This window comes from Stegastes partitus, unplaced genomic scaffold (genome assembly GCF_000690725.1).
Source record: "Stegastes partitus isolate 25-593 unplaced genomic scaffold, Stegastes_partitus-1.0.2 Scaffold1046, whole genome shotgun sequence".
In the NCBI taxonomy this organism is placed as follows: Eukaryota; Metazoa; Chordata; class Actinopteri; family Pomacentridae; genus Stegastes; species Stegastes partitus.
The window spans coordinates 123,035-141,874 of record NW_007578777.1 but is presented as its reverse complement, the minus strand read 5'-3'; the positions used below and the strand labels follow the sequence as shown (position 1 = coordinate 141,874).

The 18,840-nt window shown below is 43.1% G+C and overlaps 2 protein-coding genes across 2 annotated transcripts in view; one reads left to right on the top strand and one right to left on the bottom strand.

Moving 5' to 3' along the window:
- The window catches only part of LOC103367409 (uncharacterized), a 17,487-nt gene extending 15,097 nt beyond the window's left edge, over positions 1–2,390 (bottom strand). The window contains exon 1 of the mRNA XM_008295428.1: positions 2,387–2,390. The gene's annotated coding sequence lies outside the window, so the exon portion shown is untranslated. The remainder of the gene's footprint in view (positions 1–2,386) is intronic.
- LOC103367410 (SNF-related serine/threonine-protein kinase-like) lies at positions 2,054–18,840 on the top strand. The gene is made up of 7 exons (XM_008295429.1): positions 2,054–2,265; positions 2,789–3,007; positions 4,406–4,652; positions 11,537–11,678; positions 14,243–14,455; positions 14,768–14,902; positions 17,270–18,840. Exons 1-7 carry the CDS (start codon positions 2,143–2,145, stop codon positions 18,561–18,563), a joined length of 2,373 nt encoding a protein of 790 aa, XP_008293651.1. The 5' UTR covers positions 2,054–2,142; the 3' UTR covers positions 18,564–18,840.

The following is an 18,840-nucleotide window of genomic DNA, read 5'->3' as shown; positions in this document are numbered from 1 at the left end:
TTTTTCCCCATCGTACTGTATCATAGGTGTGCTCCCTGGCAACGGCTGTTTGGTTTTTTTGTTGCCTTTGTGAATTCAGGTGAGTGGGACACACCTAGGGGAGGATCACTGCCCTGGAATTTTTTTTTTTCTTTTTTTGCAGGGCACATTGTGTGTTTGATGTCGTTGCTGTGTGCTCGGCACGCAGGTAGATTCCTGGAATTGGAATGGCATGCCTCCCCTGCAGGCGTTGTTTCATAACCAGGCCTGTGAAGCAACGTTACTGTATGACGAGAGCAGCTTCTTCGGAACGGAGCCGAAGGTCAGACGTGGCGGCATTTGAAAGAAGTGGTGCGGAGTAGCTGAGCTCTGTCGGGGGCAGAGTAATGTGAATAACGAAATTTCAAAGTTTATGTTGCAGAGAATTACTTGAGAAACCAGTGCAAGTGAAAATGCTGCAGCAAATTAACTGGAGTTGGAAAAAAATAGTTAACATAAAATTACTTGAGCAAAAAGTTTTAATAGGAGATGAATCAGTTAACAAATTTAATCAAGAGAATATGGTGGTTCCAGGATTTTATATTGCCAGTTGTTAAATTAAACATTTCCTGTTCAAATAATCAGCAGATTCACTGATATTTTAAATTCTTGGTTATTTGGAGCCCTAATAATAATAACACTCATGCTGTAGCCCTTTATCCTACGGAGCTGTGTCCCTGTGCCAGCAAACTTCACACAACCTTAAACTGAAGTCTGTAAAATAAAAGCAAGGAATGTCTCCTCAACTCTTACATGTGGTTGTGTTTTGTACAGCATGACTCTGAGCGAAACTTTTAACATGTAAGTGATTGATCCAAATACCCACATAAGACGTGGCATCATCAGCGTATTTGTTGAACTGGGTTGTACACGTTAAAGTGTGAGTTTCTATTTTGATTTATTTGCAAATAAATATTAAAGACCTTTTCATATCTTTGATTTTTGCCAATAAATCAAAATACCTTAAAGTAAGTCAGTGTAAGTTGGCGGGTCAGTCCAGCACTTTGGCCTGAACTGAAATCGCTCTCTGGATGAGTTTTTGCAAGTTTGACTTTATGTGTAGGACAAGATTGCAGTTTGTCCAATATTTTGGTTTAGGAAAAGGCACCTGGTCTGAGCTGTGGGTTCAGTGACGATCATTAAACTATGAATTTGACAAGGGGTCAGCGAATGACTGCCCTTGCTGATTACTGAATCCAATATCCAACGTTTTTCCACTTATTGGTACTTTTACAACAGATTCCAGATTTAAAAAACAAAAATGAATAAAAAAATAAGCTACTTTGTGATGTCGTCGCTTCTCGCTATCTGTAGTCAGTCTGTGGCCTCAAGCGATGTCTGGTTACCTGTAACAGCTGAGCCACACCGACGGGTATATATCGAAAAATGTTCCTTTAATTAAACTTCTGTACATCATTCATGTGTTTTTTACCAAACTTTTGTGTTGGAGTTTGTGTTATTCTAAATTCTGGCATCAAGTTTTTTATTTTTTTTATTCTTACAGCATATAGCTATATGGGTTTCAAGTATTGGTTATCGATCTCGTTGTTTACTAATAATCAGTATCGGTATGACATGTTAACACTCTGCAAATGCTGACGTTAACACTTTTCTCAAAGCACCACTAGATACAGTAAAACCCCTCAAAGCAACTCGTTGTCTAGCAAGTGAATTGGGACTAATTACCTAAAACGCACCCAGATGTTGTTTTTGCTTACTGTCTTTGTTTACACGGTGGCCTGAACATTTGACCTTCCTCCAGCTGGTGCCAGAGATGAACAGTGGTGGTGAGAGGACGAGGGGGTTTTGTGGATAGCGGTTCATTAGACAGGTTCAGGACTCTGCGGCATTACTTCCAAAGCAGCGACTCGGTCCGTTGCAGTGTTAAATTGTCAGTGCGAATGGGTGATTTCTGATTCCCTGTGTTTTACAGTTCTCAGCCCTCCTGTCGCTACAAGATGAGGCTGAACTGAGCATCAAGAAAGACCCACAGCTGGTCTCGAATCAACGGACGCGACAAACCCCAACTAGCTCCAGCCGACTGCGAGGAAGGGGGTTAAGATGGAGAACTGACAGCTGAAGACCGGCAGAAGGCAGCTCCTCCCTCCCCGTCCGCCAGCAGCCATGGCAGGGCTCAAACGTCACCACGATGGGAAGATTGCCGGGCTGTACGACCTGGACAAGACGCTGGGCCGCGGACACTTTGCTGTGGTCAAACTGGCCCGCCACGTGTTCACCGGGGAAAAGGTACGTTCACACCTGTACACGCAAGGGCTGAGTTTGCTCACATTTAAGCAGCCGGTTTCAGCATACGGCTGAAGACTTCATCCTCGCATTTAGAAACAGACGCATACCAAAGAAGGGCGACCACAAACACACATGTGACTAATGTCTCTAAGGTCTGACTGGGTTGTTTTGGCAACATGTTGCGTTGATGTTGGCTTTTGTGAATGAGTGGGAACGACATGTTACATCACTTCTGGAGGCGTTTCCAGCATGGCAAGATTAACTGCCAAATACCTGTGATGTTTTTTCTGCTCGATAAAACAACTTTGTTATCTGCACTACACATATGCAAATTGCTGCTTCGGCTGCTTACTTGTCATGACACGCAAGCATTAATGACAACCAGGATATTAAAAAAATGGAACTGTGTACATGGTAGGAAGACTCCAGACTCTCTCCACCTCCACCGACAAAACTCCCAATAAACAGAGCTTCAGATTCTGGTGAATTTTTTTTTGGCCAACCGGTGCTGCCTCTGTTCCAGGTCGCTGTGAAGGTGATAGACAAGACTAAACTGGACCCGGTGGCACGAGGTCACCTTTTCCAGGAGGTGCGATGCATGAAGATGGTGCAGCACCCCAACGTGGTGCGACTCTACGAGGTCATCGACACGGCCACCAAGCTCTACCTCATCCTGGAGCTGGGTGACGGAGGAGACATGTACGACTGCATCATGAAGCACGACGGAGGCCTCAGTGAAGAGGTGAGCTGGATGCCGGTCTCTTAGGAGGCAGACGATTGTCGACCGACTTAGAGAAAAAAAGTCTCCTCAGGGTTCCCCTTTTATAGCTGACCTTGGACTCCAGGTAAAGAGATCAATGGCGGTATTATATCAATACTAATTCTACTGGGATGGATGAGCGTCTTGGGGGATAGAATAAGGGTGTATTTCTTCTGTTCTGGAGAAGGTGGAGGAAGCTGTGTGGGAATGCAGTGAAGGACGGTTCAAAGGTAGTTAGAAGCTCACCAAGGCATCGCGCATACAGATTCTTTGAAGTTAATAGATTCCAGACACCAGGAGGCAACTGTGTGACATTGAAAGTTGTAACATTACGAGTTGAGGAGGGAGTGAGGCGTTCTCAAACTCTGCAACAGTTCTTGGCTTTTTATTAAATTTTTTTGAAATTTGAGCTTGGGCAGTGGTGGAAAGTAATCAAGTACATTTACTCAACTACAACGCCAAAGTACAAACTACACTTTAAAAAAAAAAAGATACCTTCTTCTCCACTACTTAGTCTGACAGCTTTAGTTACTTTTAAGATGCAGGTTTTACATAATAGATCGTATAACAAGCTCCTAAAATGCAACTTGGCTTTTTGCAGTAATCAGTGTGTAGTCGGGTCACAGATGTGCACGAGTTGTGAGCAGCTTCACCAATCACTGATTTTTTTCCCCTCTAAATTTCTCACATGGTTTCATTTCTATAAATGTTTAAATGATCCAATATCTCACCAAAAATTAAAGATTCGAGGAAAAAAAAAAAAAATCCTGCAACTAAAAAACGCCGCAAAGATTTCAGTAACAGGACTCTCTTTGTTTTTTTCTTTCCTCCCTTATTAGTCATGTGATGAGCCTTAAGATTTATCTGCTGTATTTAAGCTGGATTTAAAGTGGTTAGCTGACACACTGATGCTTCACTATTATTCCAGTGACGTCAGATATAATAATATATCAGTCAGAGGAGTCAAACCAGGACTTTAATACTTTAACTACGTTTTGCTGCTTGTGTACTTCTATTTGGGTTTTCAGGCAGGACTTGAACTTGTAATGGACTGTTTTTATGTTGCTTTGTTGACACTTTTAATTCAGTAAAAGATCTGAAAACTTCTTCCACCTCTGCACTTGGAGAAGCAGACACAAGTTGTCAACACATTTAAATTGTTTGACTATCCCACAGTTATGGAATGACTTTCGTTTCTGAAGTCCAGTTTAGTCTGGGGACAACTCTGGATGGATTTTTTACTGTTCCTGCCTGTGTGCTGTTTCTGTGCTGAGTAGGCAGCAGAGTAGTGAAAAGTGGCTGCATTTCCATAAAACCCTTGAGAGTGAACTGACACAATCACTATTTCTTACTACCACTTCTGTCTCTCCTTTCCAAAAGGTGGCCAAGTGCTACTTTGCCCAAATCGTCCACGCCATCTCCTATTGCCACCGGCTGCACGTGGTGCACAGGGACCTGAAGCCGGAAAACGTGGTTTTCTTCGAGAAACAGGGCGTCGTCAAGCTCACCGACTTCGGCTTCAGCAACCGGTTTCAGCCTGGGAAAAAATTGAACACCTCTTGCGGCTCACTGGCCTACTCGGCTCCTGAGATACTGCTGGGGGACGAGTACGACGCTCCCGCTGTGGGTGAGTCTGAACGCCTGTCAGAGAGGGGAGTTCACAGCTATGCAGTGTGGAGATGCTGGATTTATGTCAGGTGCAGCTTTTAGCTTTACCGGAGTCGGACTGTGTCTCAGGTCACAGTCCGCAGATCGTGGTACACACTGTCCTCCATCAGCCTGTTAACGCCACCTTCACACATTTTGTCGCCTGATATCACATAGCACGATAGCTACAGTGGAATCTACAGTACTCTGGATGGACTGTGCAGACGCCTTGGCAGCGTTATCAGGCAGCTGATAGAAGGAGGGGAGCTGCTCAAAGTTCACAACATGCAGCTTGAAAATGAGATGATCCCCGGTGCTGCAGTCTCACACCTGCAGTGTATTTTTGTCCGCAGTTGACTTTCATTGACAGCCGTGGCCCTCTCTGCGCATAAATCTGATATCAGATCAGACTGAAATTGGTTCTTTCTTTGATCGGAGCATCCAAGCACCTGAAGCAGCATCGCTGTCGATAGTGGCGCCAATCCTTGCTGAGCCACAGCTTAGATATTAAATTAAATTGTAATGGAAAAGAAATCAAACAGAAGCGTGCAGACAGACAGACAGAGGTGGGGGGAAAAAAGAGAGAAACAAGAGGCCGACAGAGCAGAGCAAGAAAAAGGCATCAGCAGTCCCTCGTATTTACCCAGAGGCCACTGCGTCAGAGCGAAAGCAGGAAAAAAATAAAAAATGCAGGCGCAAGAGAGAAGCATTTTTTAGTTTTTCTGACTGAGTGGATGTGCAGCGGTTATTTCCTTCTGTCCGCCTTCGCTCTCTCTCTCTTCCGTGCCAAGCAGCTTCCATACTTTGAAAGTGGTGTAATAAGAGTGGCTGTGTGTATTTGTTCCGTTGTGCGAGCAGATGAATGTGTGTGGTCAGGCTCGCAGCAAAGGCCTGCCTGTGCACATGTGTGTTCTGCTCTCCGGAGTGTTTGTTCCACCTGTGCGCTATTGTTCAGTCAGCTGAGATGATGATGTTTTGATTGCGGGGATTATCCACCCGGCCGGGATGTAATATCGGCGGTCTGATGTGGAACAGGCCAAATGGAGGCCGGCAGCCCTGACGTTCGGGGCTTTGAGGTAACCTGGTCTGCCGTTACTTTGCTGCCAAGGTACCCGCTGACAGTCTGCAGGGCGCTGAGTTCTTCTGGTGACGTGCCAGATGGCGGCCGGCCCAGGTTGTTGCAGAGATAAAGAGGCTGTCCTCGCCTGTTTGGACTTTGGTGCTCTTTTGAGGAAGCGCTGAAAGAAATTTGAGATTAAATGGGAGTCAGTTTTACAGATTGCGCAGAAGGCGCCAATTAGCAGGAGCCGACTGTCCAAACTTCAAAATAGAAACGAAAAAAAGCTGCTTTCATTTACTAATGGTGTCATGTTCTTTTCCATGCAGACAAATATGACTCCATCTTTCTTCTCTCCGACTGCGAGAGCTGCCGCTAACAAGCATTTTCATTAGCAATTTGTTGTTTAATTTCTTGATTAATTTTCAAAAAAAATGTCAATAAAAGAGTGAAAATGCTGGTCAAATTACCCCAGTTCCAAAGACAAGTAGAAATATTTAATTGGTTTTCACAAAGGAGTGTTAAAATGAGCAAATAGTCACATTTGAATAGTTTGATTCGGTGAATTTTTGAACTTTTGCTTTCTTTCTTTTTACTTTATATGTAGGCTTTGAATTTTTGCTGCTAATTGCCAGATTGTTCCTGGTTTAGCAGCCTGTCAGTGAAACTTAGAATATAACCAAATTCGTATTGGCCAACCTCTAGAATACTCTTTTAGAAGTGCAAAGGCATGCTTAGAATTCCTAAATGTACTTTTTCTTCTGATCTCTAAGAATTGTGAAATGGAGAGTAACAAGTTCTTCCCGCAAACAGGCAATTTAGACTTTTTAAGATCTCCCTCTGGTGAAAATCAAGTATTTTTACCCTGGTATCATGTCCATATAGGGTTTCTTTTAATTGTTGTAGTGCATGTCATGATAAGGAGCCAACACCACCACTGACTATTTCCACATTAATACTACGATGCGTCAGTCAACTTGCAGAATGGAACTTCCTGTGTCACTATTCTCCTGATTTTTCAGAATCAGGTCGAATACGTTTGGCTCAGTTGCAGTCATTACACAGTGTTGAAGGTGAGCTGGTGAACTGCACTGAGTAGCAGTGGTGGCTGGAAAGAAAAGCAGGGTTTGCATATGTCCGCTCTATCCAGCAGAGTTACATCTAAGCAGTTTTGAGGCGTGAAGGATTATTTTCATGATAAAAATCAAATCAACTTTATTTATAAAGCGCTTTAGAACAGCCACAGCTGAAACAAAACGTTAAAAACATCCATTGAGGGGCTTTAAATGTGTTAGGCTGAAGAACTCCTTTCCATCAGTCTATTCTGCTACTTAACCAGGATCAGTGTGTGGCCAAATGACTATTATTTGTTTAATTGTTATTAATGAGCACGGCTGGGTAAATGTGCATTCACCTCTGTGATAAAGTTGGCCCTTTGCGTACTAAATGAATTTCAGTATAAGATGACAATAAAGTATATTATTAAAGTTGGAAATAAAGTATCTTATTATAACAATGAACAACTCAACCAAATAGTTGCTGCAAATTCAGTCGTAACCATCTCTAGTCAGAACCAGAGCCGAGCAGTTCATTGCATTTATTGGCCAAATCGCTTATAGACAAGTGCAGTATCCAAATTTCAAGAGCTGCGATTTTTTTTTTGATAAAGACAAAATGTGTCACAACGTCTGGCCTACGAATCATGTCATCCAGACATAAGGGAATATGCTTGTTTGGTACACATTGTCGTACCTGAGATTGTTTCAGTGGAAAAACAAATGCAAAAATTACCGCTCTGACTAAAATCGTGAGCAATATCGCTGCATCTTTGAAAATAATTCCATCATTTGTTTTGCATTTCATTCAGCCTTAATCAGGACCACTTTTAAGGGCACAAAACAACTCCTGTGGGATGTTTGCAGTGAAGTGTCTCTCATTTACAGCACTGATTCCAGCCTCTGACAGACTTACAGCAAACTGTAGGCATTTTAAGAGCAACAATCAAACAAGAAGCAACTTACGTGAAACCACAGATTTTTCCAAGCAGTTGATGATGAACTAATAAGAGCTTTCTTTTCCTACTGATGTTCTCCAGTGTGCAGGCTACCTCCTTTTAGTCTTCAGTAAATGGAAAGTTAAATTTAGATTTCCTCTCCTAGAAGCACAAGATGCACTTAAAAAAAATAACTTACCTAATAGCAATTACAAAGAACATATCCTGGGCACATGCATAATTCAGAGCATATGTGTGCATAATGAACAGGGCCAAACGGAAAGATTCTTTTTAGACAGACATGTTGCGTAATGATGAGCAGGACAGGATGCTGAACTTGGCCCCACTCGGCCGCAGGGTTCACAGTGTCAGTGCACGAGGGACTGGCTACGGGTTATCTTACGGAAACAATTGTGCTAAAATGCAATGCAGGGCACCAAAAAGGGATGTTTACACTTCCAGCTGTCGGCACTAAGTAGCCGGCGTCGTTAGCGCAAGTGATGCTAATGTGCGGTGACGTGAACAGTGTTTATCCACAGACGTGTCAGCCATCTGGTTTATAAATAAAGTTATCGAGGAAGGAAGTTTGGCGGACCGCTGACGCAAGTGAAGAGGGAGCAGGGTCGCGGTTGCTAGGATACGTTGGCTAGGGGTAAGATGGTGGTGGTGGTGGTGGTGGTGGTGGGGACTGCAGCAGCAGTTGTTCCCTCCATCAGCAGTATGAAACACTCCTTCACAGCCTCAGAGCAATAAATACCCGCCACCCACAGTAAACTGGAACATTTACCAGATTGAAATCTGCAGCGCATCCTGGCAAACTGAAGCGAGAGGAAGAATTATGAAGATGACAAACCCACTTAGACTCTGTTTACCTCCTTTTTCTTTTCTTTTCTTTTTTTTTTTTGTCCTGCATTTTACATCTCAAACTGATCCAAGTTCCAAGAGCACAGGTTTTTTTTTGGTTCGGGTAATAATTGGTACATCTGCTGCTCTGCCTTTCTTGTTTTTGATATTTGGAGGTACAGATGGGTGTTTGGCCTATGCAGCCTCGGGCGCCGTGGGAGAACAAACATCATTATTTGCTGATCTAAAAGGATGAAGACACACAGTTACTTGGTGGGATCAAACAGTGATCTCTGCAAAGTGTGGTGAAAAGGAACAGCAGCGATAATAACACAGAACTAAAAATAAGCTTAAAAATGTGGAAAAAGGAATCGCTAACCAGGATTTTTACTTTAACACGCCAGTCACCAAGTGACTGTGCGCTGTATAAAAGCTGTCATTCACAGTGATAAACTCACTAAGAATTCTCAGTTTCCTTCCTGTCTGTGGAGGAATATTGCGTCTTTACTTAGCGTCTCTCAGCTCATTGTTTTTATTTTATGGCTCACAGCTGTTTTGATTGTTTCTCGCGGCTCTCGTCGACCTCCAGCTGCAGGCGGTCGTGGTTCACAAAGCCCTGATGAACTTCTCGTACACTCGCTAACACACAAAGTTAACATCTACGACTACACTCAGATAAATAAACATTCTAACTTTAACCGAAAATGATTCTTTGCAGTGATGCCATAGAGGACCAACTTTTAGTTCCACAAAGCAAAGAGGTTCTTTAAAGAGTCATTTCAGCAAACGGTCCTTTAAAAAAAAAAAAAAAAGTGCCTCAAAGAACTATCCAATCCAAAAGGGTGCTCTGCAGAACTTTAGCCAAAATATGAAATGAAATGAAATGAAATGAAAAATACTTTATTCATCATTCATCATTATTCATATGTCTTTAAAGGAACCATTTTCAGGATAGTTATTTGTGTTCTTTGGTCATTTTGCAAAATAAATGCTTCATTGAGCATCTTAAATCATTATGTTCAGGTTAAAAAACAAGTACATGAATGTAGTTGTCCATCCATCCATTATCTATACACCGCTTAATCCTCACTAGGGATGTGGGGGGCTGGAGTCTATCCCAGCCAACTTAGGGTGAAGGCAGGGGACACCCTGGACAGGTCACCAGTCTATCACAGGGCTACACTTAGAGACAGACAACCAAGCACACTCACATTCACACCTACGGACAATTTAGAATCACCAATTAACCTCAGCATGTTTTTGGACTGTATGGGAGGAAGCTGGAGAGAACCCACGCTGCACGGGAAGAACATGCAAACTCCACACAGAAAGATTCCAGTGCCCTCACCGGGACGCAAACCAGCAACCTTCTTGCTGCGAAGCAACAGTGCTACCAACTGCAGCACCTTGCAGCTCTGAGTGTAGTTGTGACATATGTATTGACCTTCTTTTTGCTTCATTCAGTTACAGGAAAAAAAGAAGATATGAAACATTTAAGTTCTATAGACTTATTAGCCAAATTAGTCTCTGTAAAGAGGGACATAGACCCTAAAACCTTTAATTAACTTGTGTTCCAAAAGAAAATTTAGGAAACACTGAAAGCATTTGACAGCCATAGAGACACTGATTTTAAGAACTTTAAATGTAATGGGAATTGCTCACTGTTTTCTGATGAGTAACTGATTAATTGAAAACATAAAGTAAACATGTTTGTCAGCTGCAGCTTGAAGTTCATATTATTTCCTGTAACTACATTTTTTTTCCAATAAGCATGAAAGAACCCTCTTAAAGAGTCTTCTGAGGAGCCATTCAGGAAGCATTAGAGTATTCACTGAACACAGTGGAAGTCTTTGCTGACAAGGGGCCAGATTTGTGGCAATTAAGGTCTTAAAACAGAACTAATAGGGGAGTGATTATCGGACAGCAACTGTATTCCATCAATGATGCATCGATAACGTGTTTACAGCTTGTTCCGTTGTTGCTAATGGACAAAAATCCATTGTTGCTGCTTAAAAATCACAGTCAGCTGGTAGTTAGTGCTTCTATAATGTGAGATCTGTCAGAGTAAAATGGAATATGTGGGTGGGATTTAATTACAAGAGCCCACCGCCCTCCTCAGTGGCATTGTTGGATCAGGATGTGGAAGACATGAATAAATGAGAAAATGTAAACTAACTAAAACACATATCCCGCTACGATGTTGTAGGTTACGTAGTAGCCTCAAATCACATTTATCTCAATCATTTATAGAGATAAAAGAAGAATTAACGCAAGGACTCATGCTGATGTATTTTTTTTATTTCGTCGTATCTTTAAAGTAGAAAAGGCCCACTGTGAATCAGCTGACTTTTGCTTTAAAAAAAAAAAAAGGGGGTCAAAACACTGACTAAGACGCTGGTTGTGTGCGTTTCTGTTCCTGTCGTAGTGAGTATATGACTGCCGAATGTGTGTCAGTGGACCATCCTGCTGACCAGAGCAGCTGTGAAGGCCCCGAGCAGAAAGTTGCTCTTTTAAAAAACGGCTAATCGGACCAGGAGAACTGTTCCATAAAATTAGCATTTGTGCGAAGCCCTGACGGATGAACACGTTAACCCACTTTTCTGTTGCCGGCCCGTGCGCGTGTGGGAGTGCACGCAGGCGTGTTTATGTGCGAGCATGATGCTGGCGGCGGGCTGCAGTGCAGAGCCTCATCCTTGGTTAGACAGATGTGTCCTAAGCTAGTACATATTTATGGAAATGGGCTCTGATCGAATATGATTCATGCTTCATTTGAACTGGGGGGAGGACAGTTCTTGTGTTTTTTGTAATATATCTAGGTCACTAAGCAGAGAGGACATACGTGCTTCACTTTGCTGAGCAGTCATCTTTATTTTTTTCATTTCTGTGGCCATCTTCCTTTAAAGAATCACACTTTGCTGTCATTTTTTTCTGAACACAACGTCTGAACAAACTACATTTTTTGTCTCTGCAGATATCTGGAGTCTGGGGGTGATCCTGTTCATGCTGGTCTGTGGTCAGCCCCCCTTTCAGGAGGCTAACGACAGTGAGACGCTCACTATGATCATGGACTGCAAATACACCGTTCCTCCACACATCTCCACTGCATGCAGAGAGTGAGTAACATGCACAGAGCCACACAGATGGACGGAGTACTCTGCAGGTGCTGCATATTTCATGTTTATAGATGTGTGAGGAAAAGAGCAGCGAGAGAGAGAGAGCGAGCGGTCTCTCTTCGTTGTCCTGCTTTCACTCAGTGCTGCAGTCAGCTGCTCCGCCAGAGATGCAGTGCTGCGTTGAGTGTATCTAATGCACCCTTTAAAACCGGCCTTCTATTTTTAACATTGTGAGGGTTTAACAATGCGTCAAAGCAGAGCGGGGCCAAAACAGTCGCTGAATACATTTTGATTGGTCGTAAAGCACATATTGTTTTCGGACATGGCTTCAAAAGGTTGTGTTGACTTTCACGCAGTACTTCAAATATTGGCACATTTCCTGGCTCATGGGTTGTTTATTTGAACCCTCACACCAATCTATTGCCCATGTGGCCTTGAGGAAACGGTGCTTCTTCCTTTTTGTGTGAATGATTTAGCTGGTGACGCATGCTGAGCCTGAGTTAAAAAAATAAAAATAAAACAAATGCTTAGTGGTGATAACTTGTATACAGGCCTGGGTTGGGTTTGCTTTTGGATCTGGGCTGCTGAGAGCTGAAAGAAAATAAGTCTCAAGTATAAAAAAATCTCAAGTATATCACCCTTTGATTTGTTGACAGTATGGATATTTTCCGTTATGAACAACCACAGAGTAAAACTTTAGAAAGGCTATATTGTAAATACAGGAACCAGTAAAGTGAACAAACATGAGGTCCCTGACACACGAGTTAGAAAAGCTGTCTTCAGTGAAATCAAACTGAACACACCTGTGATTTCCAATCGGCCTAACTGCATGAGCACATCTGTAAAATGAGCTGTGAACACCAGAACTCGGTTTTGGACCTATAAGCTGTGTATGTTTACATCATGGCTCCACATGGAAAAGAATTGCCAGAAAAGTGGAAAAATCTGATTGTGAGATTGCATAAAGATGTAAAAGGATACAGGAAGATTGTTGACCAACTAAACATCTGTCAAAACACAGTTGCAGCAGTAGTCAGGCGGTACAAGCAGAGGATAGTGAACAATCTGACATCTGCACTCAACAAATTCATAACTTAACAAGGTGGTTGACAGTGATTATCTCCACGCCTGAGTCAGAGATGTAGCTGTAAGTTGTTGTTTGTGCTCTTACCTGATTCTGGGCTTAAGTTTGGCTTAAATTCATACTTCCCTGTTTTGCTAAGAGGTTCCTGCATATTTACTATGTTGTATGGCTGCAACAACTATAACTTTAAACAGATCATGCCTTCCCTGTCTGTTTATGCATTTTAAAAATGAAGGTTGTGATGCTGTCCCCGTGCAGGGATAAGATACAAGTTATTGACCAAAGATGTCTCCTGACTTGGATTCAGTAGAACACTATTTGTTGTGGTTCAAAGAGAAAACTAAAGCAACACTTCAGCAAGGTACAGCTAAAAAAAAAACATTGCCTCTGAAGAATGGCAGAACATCTCCTTAGTTCTCCTTGAGGAGTCTACCCTCAAAAATACTAGTGGACATACGTATGACGTACAGAAAAGATAAAAGATTTGAATCTCAGTAATGAACGGTGTACTGACTGTTGTTGCATTGAGTTCCTACTGTGGGGCCAATATTCCTCATGTAGTAAATCATTTTACTTAGCAACAAATACACCGTCTTTCAACTTAGAAGTAATGCAATCATTGAGAGGCGTTACAGTTTGAATCATTTGACATACAAGTGATATCACACATGGGCTGTACTCACTACTTTAGTGTACTGTATATTTAAACCCATGTGATGCATAGTTTTTGATCAGTCAAAAGGTATGTTAACAAAAAATCTGCACACTGATTAAACTGAGCAAAATGACAACAACTTTAGTCGTAGTTTTGTGGTGTTTGGCCGTCTTTTAAAGAGGCAGAACAGTGCTGATTGGCATCAGTCAATACTTCATAATCACTGACTCATTCATTAGTGTGGCTACCAGCTCATGCGCTCCGTCCTGTCTGTGTAGGTGTAAAGCACATCCATTATGATAATTCTGTTTTGTTGCAGCTTTATTTTCTTTTCGTGGGCATTTTGTGGCCATTATTTCTGCCAGTCATTGTATTCAGTGAGAGCCATTTTATTTGGAAGTAAAACCAAAACTTAATCGCAGTTTGGTAACAGCCGTTCACAATGGCCAGGTTTCATGAGGTTTGTCTAAACCTGGCTAATGATTTTACTTTTCAACTCTGTTTTATCTTACAAATAGGAATTTTCCATATTGTTTGAGCCATTTTTTTTTTAGCAACGTTGCCGAGTTTAGAAAGTTAGAAATCAGGTAAGTGAGTACAGCTTTATTGTTACAGATAAGTAAGACGGGCAAAACTACAAAAACAGGACCCAAGTTGTAATAAAATGGAATGATCCTGTAGCGGAAAACCTTGTTTCTGATATTACACCAAATGCTAAATGAACTGATCGTGTGTCTGCATATGCCTTCAGCAAAGACCAGAGTTTTCTTGTTTTTTTTTCTCCAGCACATTCATATTTCTAATCTCCACTGTGACTCCCTCCAGTCTTATAGGCCATATGCTGCAGAGGGACCCCAAGAAACGGGCGACCCTAGAGCAGATTGAGGGCCACCAGTGGCTTCAAGGTGTGGACCCCTCCCCGGCCACCAAGCTGTCCACTCCTCTGGTGTCCCATCGCAGCTTGTCTGAGGAGGAGCACGGCTCCATTATTCAACGCATGGTGTTGGGGGGCATCGCAGACAGAGACGCCATAACTGAGTACGTGTCGCTGTGGCGCACACAAACACATACTTACATAAATTAACATGCAGCTATTCTTTCCCGTGTAATCTCCAAAAATTCGTCACGGTTCACTCGTCCTACCGAGGCTTAATTGAGTGTCGTCAACAGTTTAATTGCCATTAACAGCCAGCTGGCAGTCAATCCTGAGCTGTTGCCATGTCAAATTAAATCTCCACTGCCATCACTTACTTCTGAGTCACGTTCGGGATTTGCTGCCGATCTACGTGATGATAGAGGTGTTTGGCTGTTTTGGAATTCAAGCTGATGTATCTCTCTTATCTTTTTCAGGGCTCTAGAGTCCAACCAGTACAACCACATTACAGCTACCTACTTTCTGCTGGCTGAGAGGATGCTGAGGGAGAGACATGAGAAGGAGCAACACAGCCAGACGCGATCTCCCAGTCCGAGCAAGGCCCAGTTCAGGTACACACACATGCCAACACGCACACAAACATTTCTTGAGACAGACAAGAGTGCTGCCTCTGCAGTGTTGCGTACTGTCAATCTCCAAAAAACAAGTTTGACAGCAGATGGACAGATGGAGCCCTTTTTTTTTTCCAGCAGGGAATGAAGGACAGACCGAGAATAGAAGAGAGGCTGCAGATCAGCAACACTGTCAGGGATGTACTACCAAAAATATCTTGAAATAAGCAACAGCAAACAACTTGCTGTATATTTCCTCGCCTGAGAGAGTGAAAGTGAAGAAAAATGAGGAGATGTGAGAATATTTATAAAGCAGGCTACCTAAAAATATATAAAGTTATGTCACTGCAGCGGCAGGTTAATTCACTTGTACAAAGAATAAAAGAGGATTTCATTCAGGGTTTTGTCTCCAGATATACAGATACTCAACTAATAAAGGCCTCCATATATAAGCTGGGGAACAAACTACTTATGGTGCTTGTCATATAACGTGTTCATTTATTCTAATGGCTATTGTCGCATGTAATATGCCAGCGAGTAAAAACCCAGTTAAGAAAATAAGGATTTCTGTCCACTGAAACGCTAGAGGGCTAACAGTTTTAAAAGCTTGTTTTAACAACATAATGCAGTAACTTTAACAGGGTGAACAGGAGCAGCTCTGAATGAAGCTTTGTACTAAAATAGGACCTATTACAATAATTAAACAGAGGAAATTAGAATAATACAAACCAGCTTCAAATAAAAACTTATCCTGCAGCTGAGGTAAATAAAGGCCCTGATCGTTATGTAAGGAAACGTACTCTGACTAACCGGATCTGAACTTTGGATCCAAACTTGCCATTTCTGCGGTGCATTTTACATGGCTTTCTTATCGCCTTCCAGTATGCGTGTTACCATTTTCAAAATCTCTCGTGCTATGGGAAACAACAACCTCGGAGCAGCAACACACTGCACTGAAAATGGCAAGTTTTTCCTAAGATTTGGGTCAAGACAACCCTGTTTGTTTGTTTTTCGCACCATTTGCTGGACACCTCCATGCATGTAAATGTTATTCTGCGAGGGGCACCATCACTGCATCCTGGGCTTAGCACTGAAGAAGCCAGACCTTTTTCCCCCCTTACAGCAGAATGACAATGATCTGGCTATGCGAAACTCTTTCCAGCCTAAACGCCACTGTTGTCAGTAAGTATAGGTGTTACGATGCAATGCAACGGAAACACAGGCTCCAAATCCATATTCAAAATCAACACTAAAGATTACAATAGATAGCTGCTTATCATTCATCCCCAGATAGCTGTAAATCGCCTGTTGCTATAATACGTCCAGACCGTGAATAATTACAACCCCTGCTGAGGTATTCAAAGCCACCATTGTGGTAGTTTCCGTTGCAGTGGGTGTTTCCAGCACCGTATTTTCTCATTATGATGCAGTCTCACATGGTGAAACTACCAACTATGCTATGGTGGCTGGTAAATACTCCGTTTTACGTTCTATATTCCAGGACACAGGAGACTATAAAGCGGCCCAGGAGGTCTCTGTTTAAGTTCATATCCAGTAATGTTGGCATGCTCATGTGCTCTGAAATCTCAGTTTCCTTGCAAAAAAAAGACATTGCTCTTAAATTCATCTACCTGAATGGAATTAAATATTAGCTGTGTTTTCCCTTAACATTCTTATTCAAATGTGGGATTTATTTTAATAGAGGATATAAAATGTGTATGTTACCGCAAGTGATAGGAATAATTCAAAAATTCTGGGAAATACATTTATTCATTCTTTCTGAGAGTTGGGGAAATTGATATCTCATGTTGTTATAGTAAATAAGACGCTAGCAGCCAGTTAGCTTAGCTTAGACAGTGGGAACAATGGAGAACAGTAGGCCTGGATGTGCCCAGAGGATAAAATATCACCAACCAGCAGCTTAAGATCACTAATTTATGCTACGTTTTCACATTCTGGGTTGTGTACGGATTAAACAGAGTACAGAGAGTTAGCTTAGTTTTGCCTAAAGAAGAAACAAGAAATAAGGCTACTTGCTTAACTGGCTCAATTTGTGTGTTTTTTTTTTTTATTGGAGTTAATTATTTATTTGTTATAAAATGTGTTTGTTAATAAGCTACATTAGTGCTGTTTGCTGTGTTTTTCTGCTTCTTTTTTTCTGTTTCTTTCTGCTTCCAGTCTTAATGTGAACATTACATTACATTCACTCAGTTTTAAAAAGAAAGTATCATCATTTCTCTTAGAGGGAGAGTAAAACCCAACATTTTGAAGTGGCTCCTTTGTCACCATTCAACTGAATAGTTTCATGAATATACACTTTTGCTAATTCTGTTCAAACAATTAAACCCTGTGTTTAACCCTTCACAGGCAGTCTTGGCCCACCAGAGTGGATGTTCACCAAGATGTCAGTGATGGTTTGGGGGGTCCAACTATCTCCCACCCTGGGGGGCCCCAGTCCCCTGCTCGAAGTGCTGAAAGCCTCCACAAAGGCCCGAGGCCCAAAACAGCTCTGCTGGACCTCACCCAGCGACAGGAGAACCTCACTCCAGCATCCAGCCAGCAGCAGCCTGGCAGACAGAACCAGGAGAGGGGGCTCAGGTCTCTGCCAAAGCCCCTCTCCAACCCCCTCAGGCTGGGCTCTCTGGCCTCAGTGGGCCCTTGCAAACCTCGCAGTCCCAGTCTTTTCAGTGTGGAAGAGGATGAGGAAGAGGACGGGGCAGAAGACAAATGTTTGTCCTCCTCCACACTGCCTGCTCAGGTGGTGCTTCGTTGCAAAGCCTCCTCATCATCATCTTCGGGTAATCGACTGACATCACGAATGAGTGCTCCGGTTCTTAACCAGATCCATGAGGAGGATAAAGAGGATGAGGAAGAGGACGAGAGGAGGGAGCTGCATGGACTTGGTCCACCCAAACCGAGCCTCAGCCTCAATCTGAACTCTAGGATACCATCACCTTCAACGCTCATGTCATCACCCAACACTGTTGGTGTAACAGCTCCAGTTGCCACTTTCACTCCGAGCTCAGAGACTAGTGATGATGACACAGAAAGTCACTTTAAACCAGATACAGTAACTGTAGATGGACAAGGGGATGAAAGAGAAGGGAGGAAAGAGGGCAGAGAGAAGAAAGGGGCAGGACAAGGCAGTCCCTCCAACTGTGCCAGTCCTGGATCAGGGTCAGGCCAAGGTAAGGGCACAGCCAAAGCTGCCAGCGGCCTGGTGGAAAGCCTAAAGCTGATGAGCCTGTGCCTGAGCTCTCAGTTCCACAACCTGACAGGAGGTGGAGGTGGAGGTGGTGGCGGCGGCAGCGGTGGTGTCGGTGGGGACTCACAGGACCGCCCCATGTGGAGGATGTGTATGGGTGGCTCCACTGGCAGCTTGGATAAGGTCTCACTCTTGGGTGGCCCTTCGCCCAGGGGGAACCTTTACCAGCAGCCGCCGCTGGGAGATGCTCTGGCAGACCCACTGCTGGAGGGTCCCTGCTCGGGCACCTTGAGGCTGGGAGAGCTGGACCTGGCCAGGGAAAACCACAGGAATATGAAGAACCGTGTGCTGCAGATGCCTCTGAGCGACAAAACTCTGTCCGTCAACATCCACCGGAGCCCCAAGGAGGGTCTGCTCTGCACCCCCACCCCACACAGCTGCTGCCAGGTCATCTAAAGCGGAGGCAGCAGCTCCATCGGCTGCTGCTCCTCCACACTCCTCCACTCACATTCATACATCCCTTATTATCCTGCTTTCATTTCAGTTATGTCACCACTGGCTCATGAATTCAGGTTTGTGTTTTTTTTTGTTTGTTGCGGTTTTGCTGTTTTCTTTTGTTTAATGCTTAACGGTGGATAACTGTTAGAAGGCCAAATGCCAAAATTGCACATTTAGAGACACGAAAAATCTCCACGGAGGAGACTGGGTGCAACGCCAAGTCTGTGAAGCACTT

Bases quoted from the DNA above. Each gene is read 5' to 3' on its own strand.
- LOC103367410 (XM_008295429.1), top strand. From the start codon at position 2,143: ATGGCAGGGCTCAAACGTCACCACGATGGGAAGATTGCCGGGCTGTAC. The intron at 4,653-11,536 runs GTGAGTCTGAAC...TTGTCTCTGCAG, and splicing joins GTACGACGCTCCCGCTGTGG to ATATCTGGAGTCTGGGGGTG. The intron at 11,679-14,242 runs GTGAGTAACATG...GACTCCCTCCAG, and splicing joins ATCTCCACTGCATGCAGAGA to TCTTATAGGCCATATGCTGC.